The sequence below is a fragment of the Lepidochelys olivacea genome (genome assembly GCF_965140295.1).
Source record: "Lepidochelys olivacea isolate rLepOli2 genome assembly, chromosome: 12".
Classification (NCBI taxonomy): Eukaryota; Metazoa; Chordata; order Testudines; family Cheloniidae; genus Lepidochelys; species Lepidochelys olivacea.
Window position 1 is genome coordinate 2739378 of NC_140422.1, and position 19114 is coordinate 2758491.

The 19114-nt window shown below is 51.4% G+C and overlaps 1 protein-coding gene across 1 annotated transcript in view; it reads left to right on the top strand.

Annotated features, from left to right (window-relative positions):
• The window catches only part of HYDIN (HYDIN axonemal central pair apparatus protein), a 454160-nt gene that overhangs the window by 306309 nt on the left and 128737 nt on the right, over positions 1-19114 (top strand). Inside the window, exons 27-30 of the mRNA XM_084644216.1 lie at positions 286-495; positions 3608-3745; positions 15497-15674; positions 17118-17248. Of these exons, the coding sequence (XP_084500342.1) occupies positions 286-495; positions 3608-3745; positions 15497-15674; positions 17118-17248 (657 nt within the window). The remainder of the gene's footprint in view (positions 1-285; positions 496-3607; positions 3746-15496; positions 15675-17117; positions 17249-19114) is intronic.

A 19114-nucleotide genomic window follows, 5' to 3' on the forward strand; every position in this document is an offset into this window, starting at 1 on the left:
AGTGACCATGGAGACTACGTATGCCCTATGCCCTTTCAGTTTAGATCAGGGTGGTTGTAAGCCAGAGATTAGAATCATTCCATTTGTGCCAGCCCCACCGGAGGATCTAGTATTGTCTGTGCCTTGCTCCAAACAACTGCTATGCAGAGTAGAATGCCAGGGCATTTGAAAGGATGAAGCTCTTCTGAAGTTGCTAACCATTGATTTCTGCACTTTGAAATGTTTAACTGTGTCATTTCTGCCTTCCTCTACCCTCTCCACTCCACCCCACCCCACCCCCACCAGGTGTTTGACATATTGCCCCTCTATGGAATGCTGCAACCCAACGAGAGTCAGCAGGTCTCATTCACCTTTTATGGTCACGCTGACATCACTGCCCGGGCCAAGGCGCTGTGCAAAGTCGAGGGAGGCCCTACCTATGAGATCGTGCTGAAAGGAGAGGCTTCGCTCATCAGTTACGCCTTTGACATAAAGGAGATTGACTATGGGCTACAGGTAAAACACAGGAGAGGCCTGCATTTCAGAGCCACCAACTTCCATTCAACTGGCCAGATGTGCCATCATCCACGCTGTCAGTGTCCCCTCCTGACAGGGTGGCCCTACCTCTGGATACCGTTATACAGCCCCTCACAGCTCCACTCTCACTGTCAGTAGAACCTCCTCTGCATAATATGCACCTGTATCCCAACAGCCTCTCTCTTGTGGGCAGCATAACCTCTTCAGAGTTTGTCCATCATGAAGCCCTGCATCTTTTTGGTATCTACTGTTCTTGGGCTTAGTAGAAGGGAAGCAGTGGAAGTAAGAGTGCTGTTGCTTGGAGGAAAAATGATTCTATCGATTAACTGCAGCGTCACTGGTGAAGGTCAGTCAGTGTCATGCCGTGATCTGACCTGTGCATGGTATTCCTCTGCTGGTAAAGTAGGAAGCAGCACAAAGGTACTCTGTGTTGGAGGGGGATTTTAATGAACCTGCACATTAATGAAGGAAAAATAAACCCTTGAAGGAAGAGACCAGCCCCCTTGACCATGTAGAGGAAAAGACAGAGGAGGAGGAGTTTGGAGACACATGACATGCCTTCAGAGTCTGCCGGAGAGCACTTAGTAACAAGCGACATTTGCTTTGAGCTCTGCCTGTGCCTCTGCAAATGCCTGAGAACAAATTAAAGGCAGTGGGGCAGTTTCATCCATGCATTAAAGCAGCACAGACTAACTGAGCTCCTCTCCTTTAACCAGTCATTCTGTTTTCTTTGTTGCCTTTTCACCATTAATAGTGTTTTTAACTAGAACCCAGTAATTGTAGACCAAATGGTGTGAGACTCAGATATCAGAATCAAAACTCAAAGAACCACTGTTTCACTTAAACCAACTAAAAAGGACCAAAGAGATTATTATTGAATCTCTTTAGATGTTAATGCGCCTTTTGTATTCCTTCTCCTACCACTGCAGGTTCCAAAAATACTTGGGCATAGGAGCATTTTCCTGTATACATCCTCCAGCCTCATCCAAGCAGTGCTGGACAGAATCCAGGGTTTACCACATTAAAAATCATGCTTTCCCTGAAGATGAATGATACCTTCCTTCATTATTAAAATAATAATGTCAACTAACATCACATACATTGGATTATGCTATCACTGGAATGGGCCAAATCTGCCCCGATCTATCTCCTTTGACTTCAGGGGAGTTACCCCAGGGATCTGTTTGACCCAGGGAGTCCGAAATACAGGACTGTCTTCCAAAAGAAATTGTTGGCAGTGTTGCAGCCATGTTGGTCTCAGGTTATGAGAGCGACAAAGGCGGGTGATTCAGTCTTTTATTGGATTCACTGCTGTTGGTGGAAGGCACAAGCTTTCGACAGAAGTTGGTCCGATAACAGATATCATCTCACCTATCTTATCTTTCCCAAAAGAGGCACATTTGGAAAATGGCAGCAAGGAATAGAAAAAGTTCATGTTTTCTGATGCTGAGGGGGATCTCCCAGGTATTTCTGTGCTGGTTCACAGCTTCTCCTGCTTGCCAGATAGGAATTGCCAGGCTGGATTAGACCCCAGGGCTACCCAGTCCAGTGTCCTGTCTCTGACATCGACTCAGAGGCCTCAGAGGAAGGTGCAGGACACTGAAGCAGGTAGAATCATAGAATCATAGAATAGAATCATAGAATATCAGGGTTGGAAGGGACCTCAGGAGGTCATCTAGTCCAACCCTCTGCTCAAAGCAGGACCGATCCCCAACTAAATCATCCCAGCCAGGGCTTTGTCAAGCCTGACCTTAAAAACTTCTAGGGAAGGAGATTCGACCACCTCCGATGGTAACACATTCCAGTGTTTCACCACCCTCCTAATGAAAAAGTTTTTCCTAATATCCAACCTAAATCTCCCCCACTGCAACTTGAGACCGTTACTCCTTGTTCTATCATCTGCTACCACTGAGAACAGTGTAGAGCCATCCTCTTTGGAACCCCCTTTCAGGTAGTTGAAAGCAGCTATCAAATCCCCCCTCCTTCTTCTCTTCTGAAGACTAAACATCCCCAGTTCCCTCAGCCTCTCCTCATAAGTCATGTTTTCCAGTCCCCTAATCATTTTTGTTGCCCTCCGCTGGACTCTTTCCAATTTTTCCACATCCTTCTTGTAGCGTGGGGCCCAAAACTGGACACAGTACTCCAGATGAGGCCTCACCAATGTCGAATAGAGGGGAACTATCACGTCCCTTGATCTGCTGGCAATGCCCCAAAATGCATCCCAAAATGCCATTGGCCTTCTTGGCAACAAGGGCACACAGTTGACTCATATCCAGCTTCTCGTTGACTGTAACCCCTAGGTCCTTTTCTGCAGAACTGCTGCCAAGCCATTCGGTCCCTAGCCTGTAGCGGTGCATTGGATTCTTCCGTCCTAAGTGCAGGACTCTGCACTTGTCCTTGTTGAACCTCATCAGATTTCTTTTGGCCCAATCCTCCAATTTGTCTAGGTCCCTCTGTATCCTATCCCTACCCTCCAGCGTATCTACCACTCCTCCCAGTTTAGTGTCATCTGCAAACTTGCTGAGGGTGCAATCCACACCATCCTCCAGATCATTTATGAAGATATTGAACAAAACCAGCCCCAGGACCGACCCCTGGGGCACTTCACTTGATACCGGCTGCCAACTAGACATGGAGCCATTGATCACTACCCATTGAGCCCGACAATCTAGCCAGCTTTCTATTCACCTTATAGTCCATAGTTATGGGACAAGCTTCTCACAGGAAATACCCCCATCAATTAGAAGCTGGTTTATGCCCTGAAGCCAGGAGGATTTACATCCCCTCCAAAACTCTTCCTTGGTTCCTGATTGCTATTTTAATCCTTTCTCTCATAAGTCTGCATGTTCTTACAGAATATCCAGTCCGTTCTGGATTCCTGCTGAGCTCGTGACCACAGCAACATGTTGTGGTGATGAGTTCCACAGTCTAGTAGTGCACTGTTTGGAAAACTTTCCTTTGGGCCGGTGTTGAATTTCCTGTCTCTTGCTTTCATTGAATATCCCCTTGTCTGCGTGTTATGAGTATGTGGGAAGCAAATCTGAAAAAAAGCCTTGATAGTGACACTCCTGTTCCTATCTCTTCCCCTCAGCTATTTGACCAAGTCATTGAAGCTGAAATCACTCTGTGCAATAACGGGAAGGTTGGATTTGGGTACATGGTACTGAACACGAGCCAGGCCTCATCCGACAACCCTCCGCCAGGAGTGCCACTGATCCTGCCTGCCACTGTAAGTATCTGTGACAGATGGACGGAGCCCTGAGGGGCTAGAATTAAAATCCTGGTACTGCCCGGCAGAGGCCCCACAAGCGCTGGCAACTGGGCTGATCACCATTCCTAAGGGAAGCCCCCTCCTTGGCACAGCAAGGGCAATTGTCTAGCTGTGTTGCCAGAGGGTGAGGATGTAAATCCAGCAGGGGAGATGATGGAAGGTTATAGCTACTGGGAGCTAGTGAAGGTCAAATGGGCGTGCTCCTTAATAGACTCCCTCAATATACTCTGAGTGGCAAGAGGCTCCTCCATCAAACGACCAGCTGCAGGCAGCTCAAGTGCTTTGGCCACACTTTGAGTTCTGGCTGCTGGGAGCTTTGGGTTTGTGCTGACGATGGAATTGGATTGCACAGATTCTTTTTTCTTCACAGCAGAACCTAGGTCACATTGCTCAGCCCAGCCCAGCCAATCTCAGAGCCTGGTCTGTAACCCAGCAAGATATACTCCTTCCCCACCTGCCCAATCACAGACACCAGCTTATCCACCCACTCCTGCAGCACGAGCCGTGCTGGTGTGTCTCTTTCAAGTGCTCAGGAGTATACTTGTATAGGCACATTTAGTTTAGGAACAGTCCTTGCTGTTTTTATGGACTCAGAGATGATCTCCGGAGTGAGGAAAGCCCAGTGTGTCTCTGTTGCTCAGTTTCTCTTTCTCTCGCACTGCTGCTTTCTCAGCAGACCTCTGAGTCACCTCCACTAGACACAAACCTGCATGCCTCTGCACTCACTTGTGTTCTCTGCTTTGATGGGCTTTGCCTGCAGCTTGTGTTCATTCCCCTTAGTGCAGTGGTTCCCAAACATTAACAGCCCGCGAACTCCTTTCACTAAATTGTGCAATCTCGTGAACCTCCTCCTAAAAATTAATATTTCCAGGAATTTAAGTTTAAAGTTCCTCCGCACTCCGTTGGGCTCCTGCTGCTGGACCCCATTGACCGCCCCGGTCAACTGAGCTCCACTGAGCTCAGGCTGCTGGTCCCGCTGACCACCAGGGCTCAGGCTGCCGGCCCCAACTGTTGGACCTCGCTCTCCCTGGGGCTTGGGCTGCCAGCCCCGCACAGAGCACTGGGGTTCGAGCTGCCGGCTCCCCCACTGATGGGGGCAGGGCTCGGGCTGCCAGCCGCAACTGCCCAGCCCCACTCCCCCTGGGGCTCGGGCTGCCAGCCCCGTGCGGAGCGCTTGGGTTCGGGCTGCCGGCTCCCCCGCTCATGGGGGCAGGGCTCGGGCTGCCAGCCGCAACTGCCCGGCCCCGCTCTCCCTGGGGCTTGGGCTGCCAGCCCCGTGCAGAGCACTGGGGTTCGGGCTGCCGGCTCCCCCACTGATGGGGGCAGGGCTCGGGCTGCCAGCCGCAACTGCCCAGCCCCGCTCTCCCTGGGGCTCGGGCCGTCTGCCCTGCAACCAGGTCCCACCTGCTGCCTCCAGTGCCGGGGTCCTCTGGCCGCCACGAGTGACATTTTTCTGGCGACCCCCCTGTAACATTCTGTGAACCCCCAGGGGTTTGGGAACCCCAGTTTGGGAACCACTGCCTTAGCCCAAAGTACTGCCTGAGATCCTGATGGTCCTTGTGCAGCGGGATGGGGGCTGGAAGGCCTTCACCTGCTCCCATGACTCTGCAATGGGCCCCCACCGGAACAGTCCCTGTGCTCTGGGCAGCAGGATGTTAGGGGGTGCAGCCCATAGATCTAACTTAGCCTTTTCTTTTCCTTAGCAGTAACTAGACTAGACTAGATCCCTGTTCCTCCAGCTCATTACATTCGTATCCATTGACAACCAATACAATTATTAACTGTTAAAGAATAAGGCTACAGGGGGCCAGGAGGAGTTGGAGCCAATCCCTCTCTCCTGTTCACCTGCCCACAAAGTGGGACCGTGTAGGGGGGGAACCAGTCCATGCCATTAAGCAGATTGCTCAGCTCCACATGCAAGGAGAAGCCCTGGTAAAGTGCTTGCCTCTTAGGCCCCATCTCACTGCCTCTGTATAGGTCTGGGAAAGCCATAGCCTGCCCCTCATGTTGCAGTGATGTCCCCTCTCTGTCCCCCTCGGCAATATGACTAATGTACCTCTCAGGTTTATTGCTTCTTTCAAGTCTCCTCTTTCCCAAGGAAAGGAAGCCAAATGGCTCTAATATTTCCCCATAACTTTCATGAAGCCTGGTATCCTCACATAGATGAGTCTCTGATGCCCTTTGCTGCAGCCTCTCTGAGAATGTGATCTCCTGCCTGAGGAACAGCAAGCAGGACTGCCCGGGACCCTGGATGGGGGTTAGGTGCTTTGTAACAACTGCTGCCCCTCTGCTAACACAGCCGAGGACCTGGTCTGGCTGTCTTTTTACTATGTGCTGTGCTTGTGTTCCCAGGAATTTCCACTGCTCTGTGCCCAGTGAGCATGCTGGCTGATTGCTCTGTTGAACAAAGATTCTGCCCCCCAACACAGCACTGTGGGGAGCAAAGCTGAGGAAATTCCATTGGAATGGGACTGAAGGGTGACACAGGAGGGGAAAGCAGTTACCCACCAGCACCTTCCGATTGCACAGAGGCCAGTACCTTTGTCTGACAGACCCTGTCTGAGAGGGGCTCCAGGTCTGGGGCTGCCAGAGCCAGGGAATAGCCACTCTGCGTGGAAGGCTGCCAATCAACCCGGCAAAAGTTTCCTGCTGCTCAGAGCAGCATTGCCACCTGCTATATACACTCCCTGCCCACCGACCACAGTTATCAGCGCACGGGGAGCCAAGGAAAGCTGGCGGTTGGTGCTGGGAGCAAGGCAGGGAGGAGCACAGCAGCAAAAAGGGGACCCCCCACATTCAGGAGATCCCCTGGTTTTCTCATAGATGTTGGCCCTACATGAGTTCTAAAGGCTACAGCACCTACCAGCCCTGCAGCTGGACAGCTCTCCTTCAAAGCGACCTCTGGAAGTCAACGTCTTCTCTTACCTGCTATTCTGCAGGCTCTTGTTGCTATTCCTCTCCGAGGTGCTGCCTTGTCAGCGCTAACTACCCGATGTCCACTGGCTACTGCCGATCTGTGATAGCTTCCGCGTGTCGGAGCGAGTTAATGAAGGACTAGGTGCCCATGCTGGAGTGCACACTGGTTGTCCTCAATCACACTGCTCTCCCAGGCGACCCCCATACACCCCCTACAGAGGGACTGGAATTCATGAGAGAAGAGCCATTGACTTGGCTGCATTTTGTGTCCCTCTTTGCTGTCCCTGCTGATAGAGCTGTCTCCTTTCCGGTCCATCTTCATGAGCCTGCAGCTCAGGGGCCTCTGCATTTAGAATTACATACTTGCCTAGGGTGTTTGCATCCAATATGGCCCTAGGTTGTATGTGCTCCAGGGATGGGATCTGCACAAAACACAGTTAGCTTTTCATTTCTATTTGCTCCTCCCTTTTCCCCACTGGCTCCTGTATTTTGCTGGTAAGAAACTTCCCTTGGTCTCTGAATGGACTCTCTTATATTCCTCGCTTCACCATCCTTTAATTGAAGTAAATGTCTAGGTAACTTCTGTACACCAGCTGCTAATCTGTCATTTAGGTTCAGATTTTTAAAGGTACTCAGGTGTTGCTGAGTTCAGCATTGCAGTGCCTCACTGATTTAGGAGTCTTTGTCTCATTTTCAAAGTGATTCACCCATGTAGGCGTTAAATTCAGTGGGGTTTTGGCTCCTAAATGCCTAAATTCCTTTTGAAAATGAAATTTAGGCTCCTAATTGAGTTAGCTCTTGCAGCGCTGAATGCAGCAACGCCTGTACACACCTTCACAAATCTAAGCCTCAGCCCATTTCTCCAATAATGCTACTTCCTGTTCCCAACTGCACTTTGCTATCTAAAAAGCATGCATCTCTCGGGGATGCAGTGTGTTATAGGGATGGGGCACTGGCTGGGGTCTCAGGAGATCTGGGTCATAGACTCATAGAATATCAGGGTTGGAAGGGACCTCAGGAGGTCATCTAGTCCAACCCCCTGCTCAAAGCAGGACCAATCCCCAATTAAATCATCCCAGCCAGGGCTTTGTCAAGCCTGACCTTAAAAACTTCTAAGGAAGGAGATTCCACCACCTCCCTAGGTAACGCATTCCAGTGCTTCACCACCCTCCTAGTGAAAAAGTTTTTCCTAATATCCAACCTAAACCTCCCCCACTGCAACTTGAGACCATTACTCCTCGTTCTGTCATCAGCTACCACTGAGAACAGTCTAGAGCCATCCTCTTTGGAACCCCCCTTTCAGGTAGTTGAAAGCAGCTATCAAATCCCCCCTCATTCTTCTCTTCCGCAGACTAAACAATCCCAGTTCCCTCAGCCTCTCCTCATAAGCCATGTGTTCCAGTACCCTAATCATTTTTGTTGCCCTCCGCTGGACTCTTTCCAATTTTTCCACATCCTTCTTGTAGTGTGGGGCCCAGAACTGGACACAGTACTCCAGATGAGGCCTCACCAATGTCGAATAGAGGGGAACGATCACCTCCCTCGATCTGCTGGCAATGCCCCTACTTATACATCCCAAAATGCCATTGGCCTTCTTGGCAACAAGGGCACACTGCTGACTCATATCCAGCTTCTCGTCCACTGTAACCCCTAGGTCCTTCTCTGCAGAACTGCTGCCGAGCCATTCGGTCCCTAGTCTGTAGCGGTGCATGGGATTCTTCCGTCCTAAGTGCAGGACTCTGCACTTGTCCTTGTTGAACCTCATCAGATTTCTTTTGGCCCAACCCTCTAATTTGTCTAGGTCCCTCTGTATCCTATCCCTACCCTCCAGCATATCTACCTCTCCTCCCAGTTTAGTGTCATCTGCAAACTTGCTGAGGGTGCAATCCACACCATCTTCCAGATCATTTATGAAGATATTGAACAAAACCGGCCCGAGGACTGACCCTTGGGGCACTCCACTTGATACCGGCTGCCAACTAGACGTGGGGCCATTGATCACTACCCGTTGAGTCCAACAATCTAGCCAGCTTTCTGTCCACCTTATAGTCCATTCATCCAGCCCATACTTCTTTAACTTGCTGGCAAGAATACTGTGGGAGACAGTGTCAAAAGCTTTGCTAAAGTCAAGGAACAACACGTCCACCGCTTTCCCCTCATCCACAGAGCCAGTTATCTCGTCATAGAAGGCAATTAGATTCGTCAGGCATGACTTGCCCTTGGTGAATCCATGCTGACTGTTCCTGATCACTTTCCTCTCCTCGAAGTGCTTCAAAATGAATTAGTTGGGGACCTGCTCCATGATTTTTCCAGGGACTGAGGTGAGGCTGACTGGCCTGTAGTTCCCAGGATCCTCCTTCTTCCCTTTTTTAAAGATGGGCACTACATAAGCCTTTTTCCAGTCGTCTGGGATTTCCCCTGACCGCCATGAGTTTTCAAAGATAATGGCCAATGGCTCTGCAATCACATCCGCCAACTCCTTTAGCACTCTTGGATGCAGCGCATCCGGCCCCATGGACTTGTGCTCGTCCAGCTTTTCTAAATAGTCCCGAACCACTTCTTTCTTCACAGAGGGCTGGTCACCTCCTCCCCATGCTGTGCTGCCCAGTGCAGTAGTCTGGGAGATGACCTTGTTCGTGAAGACAGAGGCAAAAAAAGCATTGAGTACATTAGCTTTTTCCACATCCTCTGTCACTAGGTTGCCCCCCTCATTCAGTAAGGGGCCCACACTTTCCTTAACTTTCTTCTTGTTGCTAACATACCTGAAGAAACCCTTCTTGTTACTCTTAACATCTCTTGCTAGCTGCAACTCCAGGTGTGATTTGGCCTTCCTGATTTCACTCCTGCAGGCCCGAGCAATATTTTTATACTCTTCCCTGGTCATTTGTCCAATCTTCCACTTCTTGTAAGTTTCTTTTTTGTATTTAAGATCAGCAAGGATTTCACTGTTAAGCCAGGCTGGTCGCCTGCCATATTTACTGTTCTTTCGACATATCGGGATGGTTTGTCCGTGTAACCTCAATAAGGATTCTTTACAATACAGCCAGCTCTCCTGGACTCCTTCCCCCTCATGTTATTCTCCCAGGGGATCCTGCACATCCGTTCCCTGAGGGAGTCAAAGTCTGCTTTTCTGAAGTCCAGGGTCCATATTCTGCTGCTCTCCTTTCTTCCCTGTGTCAGGATCCTGAACTCGACCATCTCATGGTCACTGCCTCCCAGGTTCCCATCCACTTTTGCTTCCCCTACTAATTCTTCCCGGTTTGTGAGCAGCAGGTCAAGAAGAGCTCTGCCCCAGTTGGTTCCCTCAGCACTTGCACCAGGAAATTGTCCCCTACCCTTTCCAAAAACGTCCTGGATTGTTTGTGCACTGCTGTATTGCTCTCCCAGCAGATGATTGAAGTCTCCCATGAGAACCAGGGCCTGCGATCTAGTAACTTCCGTGAGTTGCCGGAAGAAAGCCTCCTCCACCTCATCCCCCCCGGTCCGGCGGTCTATAGCAGACTCCCACCACGACATCACCCTTGTTGCTCACACTTCTAAACTTAATCCAGAGACTCTCAGGTTTTTCTGCAGTTTCATACTTGAGCTCTGAGCAGTCATACTGCTCCCTTACATACAGTGCAACTCCCCCACCTTTTCTGCCCTGCCTGTCCTTCCTGAACAGTTTGTATCCATCCATGACAGTACTCCAGTCATGTGAGTTATCCCACCAAGTCTCCGTTATTCCAATCACATCATAATTCCTTGACTGTGCCAGGACTTCCAGTTCTCCCTGCTTGTTTCCCAGGCTTCTTGCATTTGTGTATAGGCACTTGAGATGACTCGCTGATCTTCCCTCTTTCTCAGTATGAGGCAGGAGCCCTGCCCTCTCGCGCGCTCCTGCTTGTGCTTCCTCCCAGTATTCCACTTCCCTGCTTTGGTCTTCTTCCCCCGGTGAACCTAGTTTAAAGCCCTCCTCACCAGGTTAGCCAGCCTGCTTGCGAAGATGCTCTTCCCTCTCTTCGTTAGGTGGAGCCCGTCTCTGCCTAGCACTCCTCCTTCTTGGAACACTATCCCATGGTCAAAGAATCCAAAGCCTTCTCTCCAACACCACCTGCGTAGCCATTCGTTGACTTCCACGATTCGACGGTCTCTACCCAGGCCTTTTCCTTCCACGGGGAGGATGGACGAGAACACCACTTGCGCCTCAAACTCCTTTATCCTTCTTCCCAGAGCCACGTAGTCCGCAGTGATCCGCTCAAGGTCATTCTTGGCAGTATCATTGGTGCCCACATGGAGAAGCAGGAAGGGGGAGCGACCCGAGGGCTTGATGAGTCTCGGCAGTCTCTCTGTCACATCGTGAATCCTAGCTCCTGGCAAGCAGCAGACTTCTCGGTTTTCCCGGTTGGGGCGGCAGATAGATCACTCAGTCCCCCTGAGGAGAGAGTCCCCGACCACCACCACCCGCCTCCTTCTCTTGGGAGCGGTGGTTGTGGAACCCCCAACCCTAGGACAGTGCATCTCATGCCTTCTAATCGCCGGAGTCTCCTTCTGTTCCCTTCCCTCAGACGTATCATCTAGTCCACTCTCCGCCTTCGTACCTGTGGAGAGAAGATGAAAATGGTTACTTACCTGTATCTGCGTTGCTGGTACATGGACGCTCCCCTTTCTTCTTCTGGAGGTCACACACTGCCAAATTTCTTCACCATCTTCCTGTCCCCACTGCGCAGCCTGCTCCGAATCTTCAGAACATTGTAGAAGCATATCCTGACGTCTGTCCAGGAAATCTTCAGTTTCTCTGATGCAACGCAGGGTTGATCCTTGTTTCTCCAGACCTTGAACCTTCTCTACCAATATGGAGACCATCCTGCACTTTGTACAGACAAAGTCACTTCTGTCCTGTGGAAGAAAGACAAACATGGCACGTCCAGTGCAGGTCACAACAGCTGAACCCCCCCCCATCCATATTACCTTCCTTCTCCGAGCTTCCTCAGGAGTTGTAGTAACTGCTCCTGAGGTTCTGCTCTTGGCTCTGCCACTGACCTGCTGTGTGACCTTGGCTAGTCACCTCCCCGCTCTGTGCCTCAGTTTCCCCTTCCCCCCATTGTCTGCCTTGTCTATTTGGACTATAAGCTCTTTGGGGCAGGGACTGTCTCTCATTTTATGTGTATAGCACCTGCTCCATGGGGCTGTGATCTCAAGTGCTTGTATTACTGTAGGCCCTACTGTAATACAAATAATAACAAAGAACACCATGCAGCCCACTGGAGAGACACCAGCATCCCTTCAGGCACCTAACACTTTCCTAAGCATTTCAGCCTCTCTCAGCATATCCCAGCAGATCCATGTTAGGGAATGGGGTTTGTCAGGGACAAGAGGTTCTAGGTGGTGCCACATTTTGTCACGTGTACTGATCGATAGTGTCTGAGCACCTCACCATCTGTTTCTTGCCATTATTCTCGCAGCACCCATGGGAGGCAGGGAAGTGCTCTTATCCCCATTTTTTGACCGATGGGGAACTGCAGCACAGAGAGACTAAGGGAACATCGCCACAGCAGCTGGGAAGTGCAATCCCCAGTTTGGGCAGACGCTCTGGTGCTTGTGCCTAAAAATCACCGTGCAGCGGCGCGGGCTCGCCACCCACATACAACACTTCCCAACCCTCCGGCTACATCCTTGGGTGGTGAACCTGCGCTACCAGGGCCGTGCTGCTAGGGTGTGTACATCTCCCGGAAGTGGGAATCATACCTCCCAGATGCCAGGAAGACAGACCGTCACAAGGGCACACAGGAAGTTGGTAACCGAGAAAGGAATTGAATCTGGGTCCCCCCTCGCCCAGGCTGGCCGCTTGGCCATGCAGCCACCCTTCCCCTGGCTGAGCAGACTGAGTTTCTCCACTGGGTTGCTGTCTTGAAATGTGTGCCTTGCATCTGGCCCAGCAACCGAGCTGGTTGGCAGATACACTGGAGGTAGGTATAGGCAGTGATGAGCTGCCAAAATCTTAACAACCGGTTCCGTATAAAAAGTTCTGATGTAAGGGCTGTGCCCCAGTATGTATTTTTTGTACCCACAGGGTTACCATACGTCCGTATTTTCCCGGGAGGAATTTTAAAATTTGAAACTTCCTCCCGGACGGCGATTTAAGAACCAAAAAGCCTGACCTGTCCGGGAAAATACGGGTGTGTGTTAACCCTGTCTAAAGTTCTTTTTTAAAAAAATGGGCCTGACCTAGAAACGAGCTCCGTTTCCCATGTGTGGGGCCCTGCCACGCCCTGGGGGTGTGCTCGGGTGACCAGATGTCCCGATTTTATAGGGACAGTCCCGAGTTTGGGGTCTCTTTCTTATATAGGCTCCTATTACTCCCCACCCCAGTACCCGATTTTTCACACTTGCTGTCTGGTCACCCTAGGGTGTGCACATGTGTGGGTCTCAGCTGCTCCCTGCCCCCCTCACTGAAGCAGGTGTGCAGGGTTACTGCCCTGGGAACTGCAGGGCACCAGTGGACGTGGAGCCAGCTGCAGACAGGGGCATGGGGCAGGGATAGCTGGAGGCAGGGGGTGCGGAGCTGGCTGGAGACAGGAGGGTGCGGGGTTGGCTGGAGGCAACAGGGTATGGGGCTGGCTGGAGATAGGGCAGGGGCTGACTGGAAGTAGGGGCTGGCTGCAGGCAGGGGCTGGTGCGGGCAGGACAGGGGGTGCGGGGGTGGCTGGAGGCGGGGGCCGGCTGCGGGCAGGGGGGTGGGGGCTGGCTGCAGGCAGGGGCTGGCTGTGGGCAGAGGGTGCGGGGCTGGCTGCAGGCAGGGGCTGGCGTGGGCAGGGGCTGGTGCGGGCAGGACAGGGGGTGGCTGGAGGCAGGGGCCGGCTGTGGGCAGGGGGTGCGGGGCTGGCTGCAGGCAGAGGCTGGTGTGGGCAAGGGCTGGTGCGAGCAGGACAGGGGGTGCGGGGGTGGCTGGAGGCGGGGGCCGGCTGCGGGCAGGGGGGTGGGGGCTCGCGGGGAGCAGCCCGAGCAGCAGGACGCAGCCCCAGCCCAGCAGAGCAGCCGGGGACCCACCCGGCAGCAGCGGGAGCCCCAGGGCCAGGGGAACAGCAGCAGCCCCAGGGCTCGTGGCCAGGGCCAGGCGGCAGCCCACGTGGCTCCCGCAGCGCAGCGCCCCCGGCGGCCGGAGGGGGAATTACATCACTTCCTGGCCAGAGCCCATCAAAGCCTCAGCGCCCCCTGCAGGGAAGCGGGTTAACAACCGGTTCTAAAACTGCTTCAAAATTTAACAACTGGTTCGTGTGAACTGGCTCCAGTTCGCCACTGGGTATAGGATACAGAGGGACCTAGAGAAATTAGAGGATTGGCCCAAAGGAAATCTGATGAGGTTCAACAAGGACAAGTGCAGTGTCCTGCACTTAGGATGGAAGAACCCAATGCACTGTTACAGACTAGGGACCGAATGGCTCGGCAACAGTTCTGCAGAAAAGGACCGAGGGGTGACAGTGGACGAGAAGCTGGATATGAGTCAGCAGTGTGCCCTTGTTGCCAAGAAGGCCAATGGCATTTTGGGATGTATAAGTAGGGGCATAGCGAGCAGATCGAGGGACGTGATCATCCCCCTCTATTCGACATTGGTGAGGGCTCATCTGAAGTACTGTGTCCAGTTTTGGGCCCCACACTACAAGAAGGATGTGGAAAAATTGGAAAACGTCCAGTGGAGGGCAACAAAAATGATTAGGGGACTGGAATACATGACTTATGAGGAGAGGCTGAGGGAACTGGGATTATTTAGTCTGCAGAAGAGAAGAATGAGGGGGGATTTGATAGCTGCTTTCAACTACCTGAAAGGGGGTTCCAAAGAGGATGGATCTAGACTGTTCTCAGTGGTGGCAGATGACAGAACAAGGAGTAATGGTCTCAAGTTGCAGTGGGGGAGGTTTAGGTTGGATATTAGGAAAAACTTTTTCACTAGGAGGGTGATGAAGCACTGGAATGCGTTACCTAGGGAGGTGGTGGAATCTCCTTCCTTGGAGGTTTTCAAGGTCAGTCTTGACAAAGCCCTGGCTGGGATGATTTAGTTGGGGATTGGTCCTGCTTTGAGCAGGGGGTGGACTTCCAACCCTGATATTCTATGATTCTATGATGTGCCCAGCTACTGCAGTGGTTTGCCACACTTTGAAATCCATGCAGGTGAATGAAAACACTTCCCCTTTGCCAGCAGGAATGAAGTATTGTCCTAGAAAAGACTTTCCCAAGCCTAACACCTAGCTGTGGGCCTGCTTGGGTGACCAACTGTGAAGGGCACAGGCAGCCTCTCTTCCCCCACTCACAGCCCTGTGCAATGTGGATGGGAGTGGGGGCACAGGGACTGGTCCCTGTTTGCTGTTACCCTCTTGGGTGCAAGCTGTCTGAAAGGGAGTGGGGTAAAAGTGGGGCTATGTAGCTGGTTGGGCATACTCTGTCCCCTCTCTGAGCCACAATTGGGGCCAAATCAGCCAGCCGTCCTACAGGGCATGCTGCCTGCAGTACAGCACCCTATAGCATGCCTGAAGGCACCCAGGGCACAACCAGTCCTGCATTAGTAATGGTCTGACAGGATAGGCCTCATGGTATATTCTGACACAGAGGCTTGAGTTTATGTGTGCTTTGCGGTCTATGGAAGCTACAATACATCGCTTGAATCCAGTAAGAGCAACTTCACTTGTTCTGTTTGCTTCAGCTCTGTGCCCTCCCTTCCTCACCTCTTGCCCCCATCCCAGCTCTTGGCAGCATCTCCATGTGTTCAGTGAACCCTCTGCCCGGTACCATATCCTGGCTGTCTCCCACCTGCTGCAGGGTTACATTGAACCAGAAAAAGAACAGGTGCTCAAGGTCTATTACCTGCCTGGCGTGCCTGAGGTCTTCCAGCAGACCTTCCAGATACAGGTGGCCCACCTGGAGCCAGAGAGCATCACCTTGAAAGGAGAGGGAACCTTCCCCAGGATCTGCCTGGATCTGCCCAGAAACATCAAAGGTAGGGACCCCCTCCCCACCATACCCTCTTCTGCTCAGTTCCAGACACTTGCTGAAGGCTTTCTCCAGTACTTCCTTGCCTTGCATTCGTAGGGCACCATCACACGTACTTCCAAAGAACATGTAGGTTCTGGGAACAATAGGACTGGCAGGGACCTCCTGGGTCATGGAGTCCACTCCCTGCTATGGCAGGCTGCTCCATCGGAGAAACTTATCAAGCTCAATCTTAGCACTAGTCAGGTTGTTTGGCCTCGCTCTGTCCATTGGCTCAGGGGATTATTAACGAAATCTTCAACCTTTCAACCGCTGCTATTGGCATGTGGTATTTACTGAGCACTGGCATGGCAGCAAATGCAGGAGAGGATGTGGTCTCTGCCCCAGAGACTGTACCATTGAGAGAGCCAGGTGATACAACAGTGGCCCAGAGAGGGTCCAGGTGGGCAAGAAGTTGTGGGGTAGGATGGAACAGTGGCAGGGAGGGATACAGCTCAAGGGAATGAGACACTTATATTGAGGAGGAAGATGAATGGGACCGAAGGAGGGATTCAGAGAGGGAGACACATGCTCTGCATGGTGTGTGAGGGGAGGTCTTTTTCACAGCAGCATTTGGGATGTGCTGAAGGGGAGGGAGGTGGGAAGCTGGGGGGCCAGAGAGGAGGAGACTGGGGATAGTCAAGGCAGGAGAAGACCCCAAGCCATGGAGAAGAGATTTAGTCACAGGGCTACAGAGGGAAGGATGGGATAGATGCTGGAGAGGAAAAGCCGAAAGGATTTAGGAATAACCTGAATGGGGTTTGTGGGAGGAAGAGAGGACTCAGATCAGATATTGAGGTTGTTTGCTTCAGTGACAGGGAGGACAATGGAGGAAGGGAGCGAGTCTGCGAGGAAAGATGAGGGGGCTCACTCTGGGTCATGCTTAGCTTGAGTTGGAGGAAGGACAGCGAGGTTGACAGGCAGTGACCGTTGTGCAAACACATGGAGTCGGAGAGGTAGATCTGGCGGGAATCAGCACAGGGAGAAGCCATGTTAGGTGAGCCAGGGATAAGAAGAGTCAGACGGGGGGAAGATGGGGAAGGGGATGGAGAAGACAAGGGAGGAGCTCTTGCCAGTTGTATCTATTTTGATTATGAAGGAACCAGCAAGTTCCTAAATGGAAAGGGAGGAGGACAGAAGCAGGGGAGAAGTTTTGAGAAGAAAATCAGAGGTTGAGCAGAGATCATAAGCGCTGGACCTAATTGGGAGAGAACAGAACTGATGGCAGAGCTGCAGGAGGAGAGAGCTAATCTGTAGGGAAGGAAGTATGCACTGTTTCTGCATTTTCCTCAGTAGGTCTGAGAGATGGGGGGTCATGGTAGGGTTCAGTGAGGTTTCCTGGGTGTAACTGGGGTAGAATCTGTCTATAACCCATGCTTTTTTCCTGACCACCCATTGGTTCCTCCTACAGGAAATGAAAGGTATGAGAATATCCTCAAGGAGGCAAAACAGAGAATGGAAGGAGAGATTCAGAGAAATGAGACACTTGGCCACCCAGATGCAATGGCTGCAGAGCCATCCACGGACCATTCTGGCACCATGGTAAGAAAGGCTGCTGTTTTCTTTAAGTGCTTCCTGCTGCCCTGGCCACACCCCTCTGCAGCCACCCTTATTTTGGCCTGTACTGACTCTTCATGCCCCCACCTCCGCGACGTGACTGACACTGTATCCAGTTTGTGTCACTGCAGCTGCATCCTTGGTAGGTTATCCACAGTCACCTGCCACGGGGATCATGCCTACAGTTTGTAACTACTCTAATTGCATTCGATAATTCTCAGAAAATACAGAAAATGTAACAATCTCAATAATACATGGTCTGATCCTGCAGCCCATGCTGACCTGAGTAGTCCCACTGATTTCCAGTAGGACTGACTGTGCAAGTAAACACTGGAGGACTGAGCCCAGAGAAGTGCACAGCCAAGAGAGGGATGATACAAAGGCATAAACATTGTGCCTGGTCTCTGCAGCAGATGGTTATCTAAGAGCCTCACGCAGCAGAACTCTCAGCATGCTACTGGTGTGTAGCATTTGGAAGCTTATACAAGGAAGTATGGTCTGACAGGTGATCTATGCTGGCTTGGGTGTACTGTACTTGATCAGCTCAGGCAGTGGCTCTTCCAGGCTAGGAGCATGCCTTCATTCTGCTGTGTAAAGCGCTGGTAAACCTTTGGTGTGGAATCTATGTTTGGTAACGGTGATTTAGCTGGTTGCTGATGTGGGGAGAGCTATGTGTCTTACTCAGACCCAATATTTCTAGGTTTACCTGATCATAGAGAACTGAACTATTTGAGTCTGTAGTCTAAGATATTCCAGAGTCTTGTTTACATATGTTCTTATAACCATGCTCATCACGGTAGCATCAGACATGCATGAAGTGACATGACTCACGTCTGTCATGTGTGGTTTGTTCTCTCTCTCATCCTCTCCCCAACAATTCTGGGTGGGACTTTCCACTCTAACAAATACCCACTCGTCAGTAGCTCATTGATTCCCTCAGGTCTCTGTAATGATATTCAGTTGAATTCTTGATTGTATGCTAGTTCCTGGATCTTTCTCTTTTCAATGCATTGCAGTCCATATTCTGTATAGATTCATGCCGATGGCAAAGAGCATTTAAAATAGTTCCCTGGGTGGGAAAACCTACATAAAATTGCATTACATTGTATTATATCACACAATTAGCTGCGTTAGACAGACAGGTGTTCACCCTTCCACCAGCAGATTTACTACAGTCCGGCCTGTATCAGTGATTGGGGTGGTCCTCCCTGTTGCATTTGTCTTTAATAGTGACCATTTAGTACATTCCAGGCCTCCACCGGGGACAGACAGATGCTTGGGATATTGAAAGTTTCCTGGCTTGTCTGGTAACTGGCCTGTATATTTGCCTGGCTACTCAGTTTTTAATTGTGAGTAGCCAGACAGAAAACCAGGTCATTTACCAGAGTGATCTCTTACGCTATCTCCAGGCAAGGTGGCTTGCTGGTAAACTACAGCCAGATCAACACTTACAAATTAGATCAGCCTCACTGCGTCACTCGAGGGCCGGGGGGGTGAAAAAATTCACCCCTTCAAGTACTGTAGTTTAGCTGACCTAACCTCTGGTGTAGCCATGGCTAGGTCGATGGTAGAGTTCTTCCATCATTGTACCTGCTGCTGCTCGAGGAGGGGGATTACCTACATCGACAGAGAAACCCTTCCGTCGATGCACAAAGTATCTACGCTACTGTGCTGCACCGCTGTCACACCTGTAGGGAGAATGGTGGAGAGCTACATCCAGACTCAGCAGTGAGACAGAGGTGTTTGCCTTGTAGAGGGGATGACACCACCAACCCCATCAGAAGTTGCACGCAGTGAGAATGGGGGCCTGCCTTCCGGGAAGAGCTTTTGCTTTCTAGAGGGCTTCTGCTG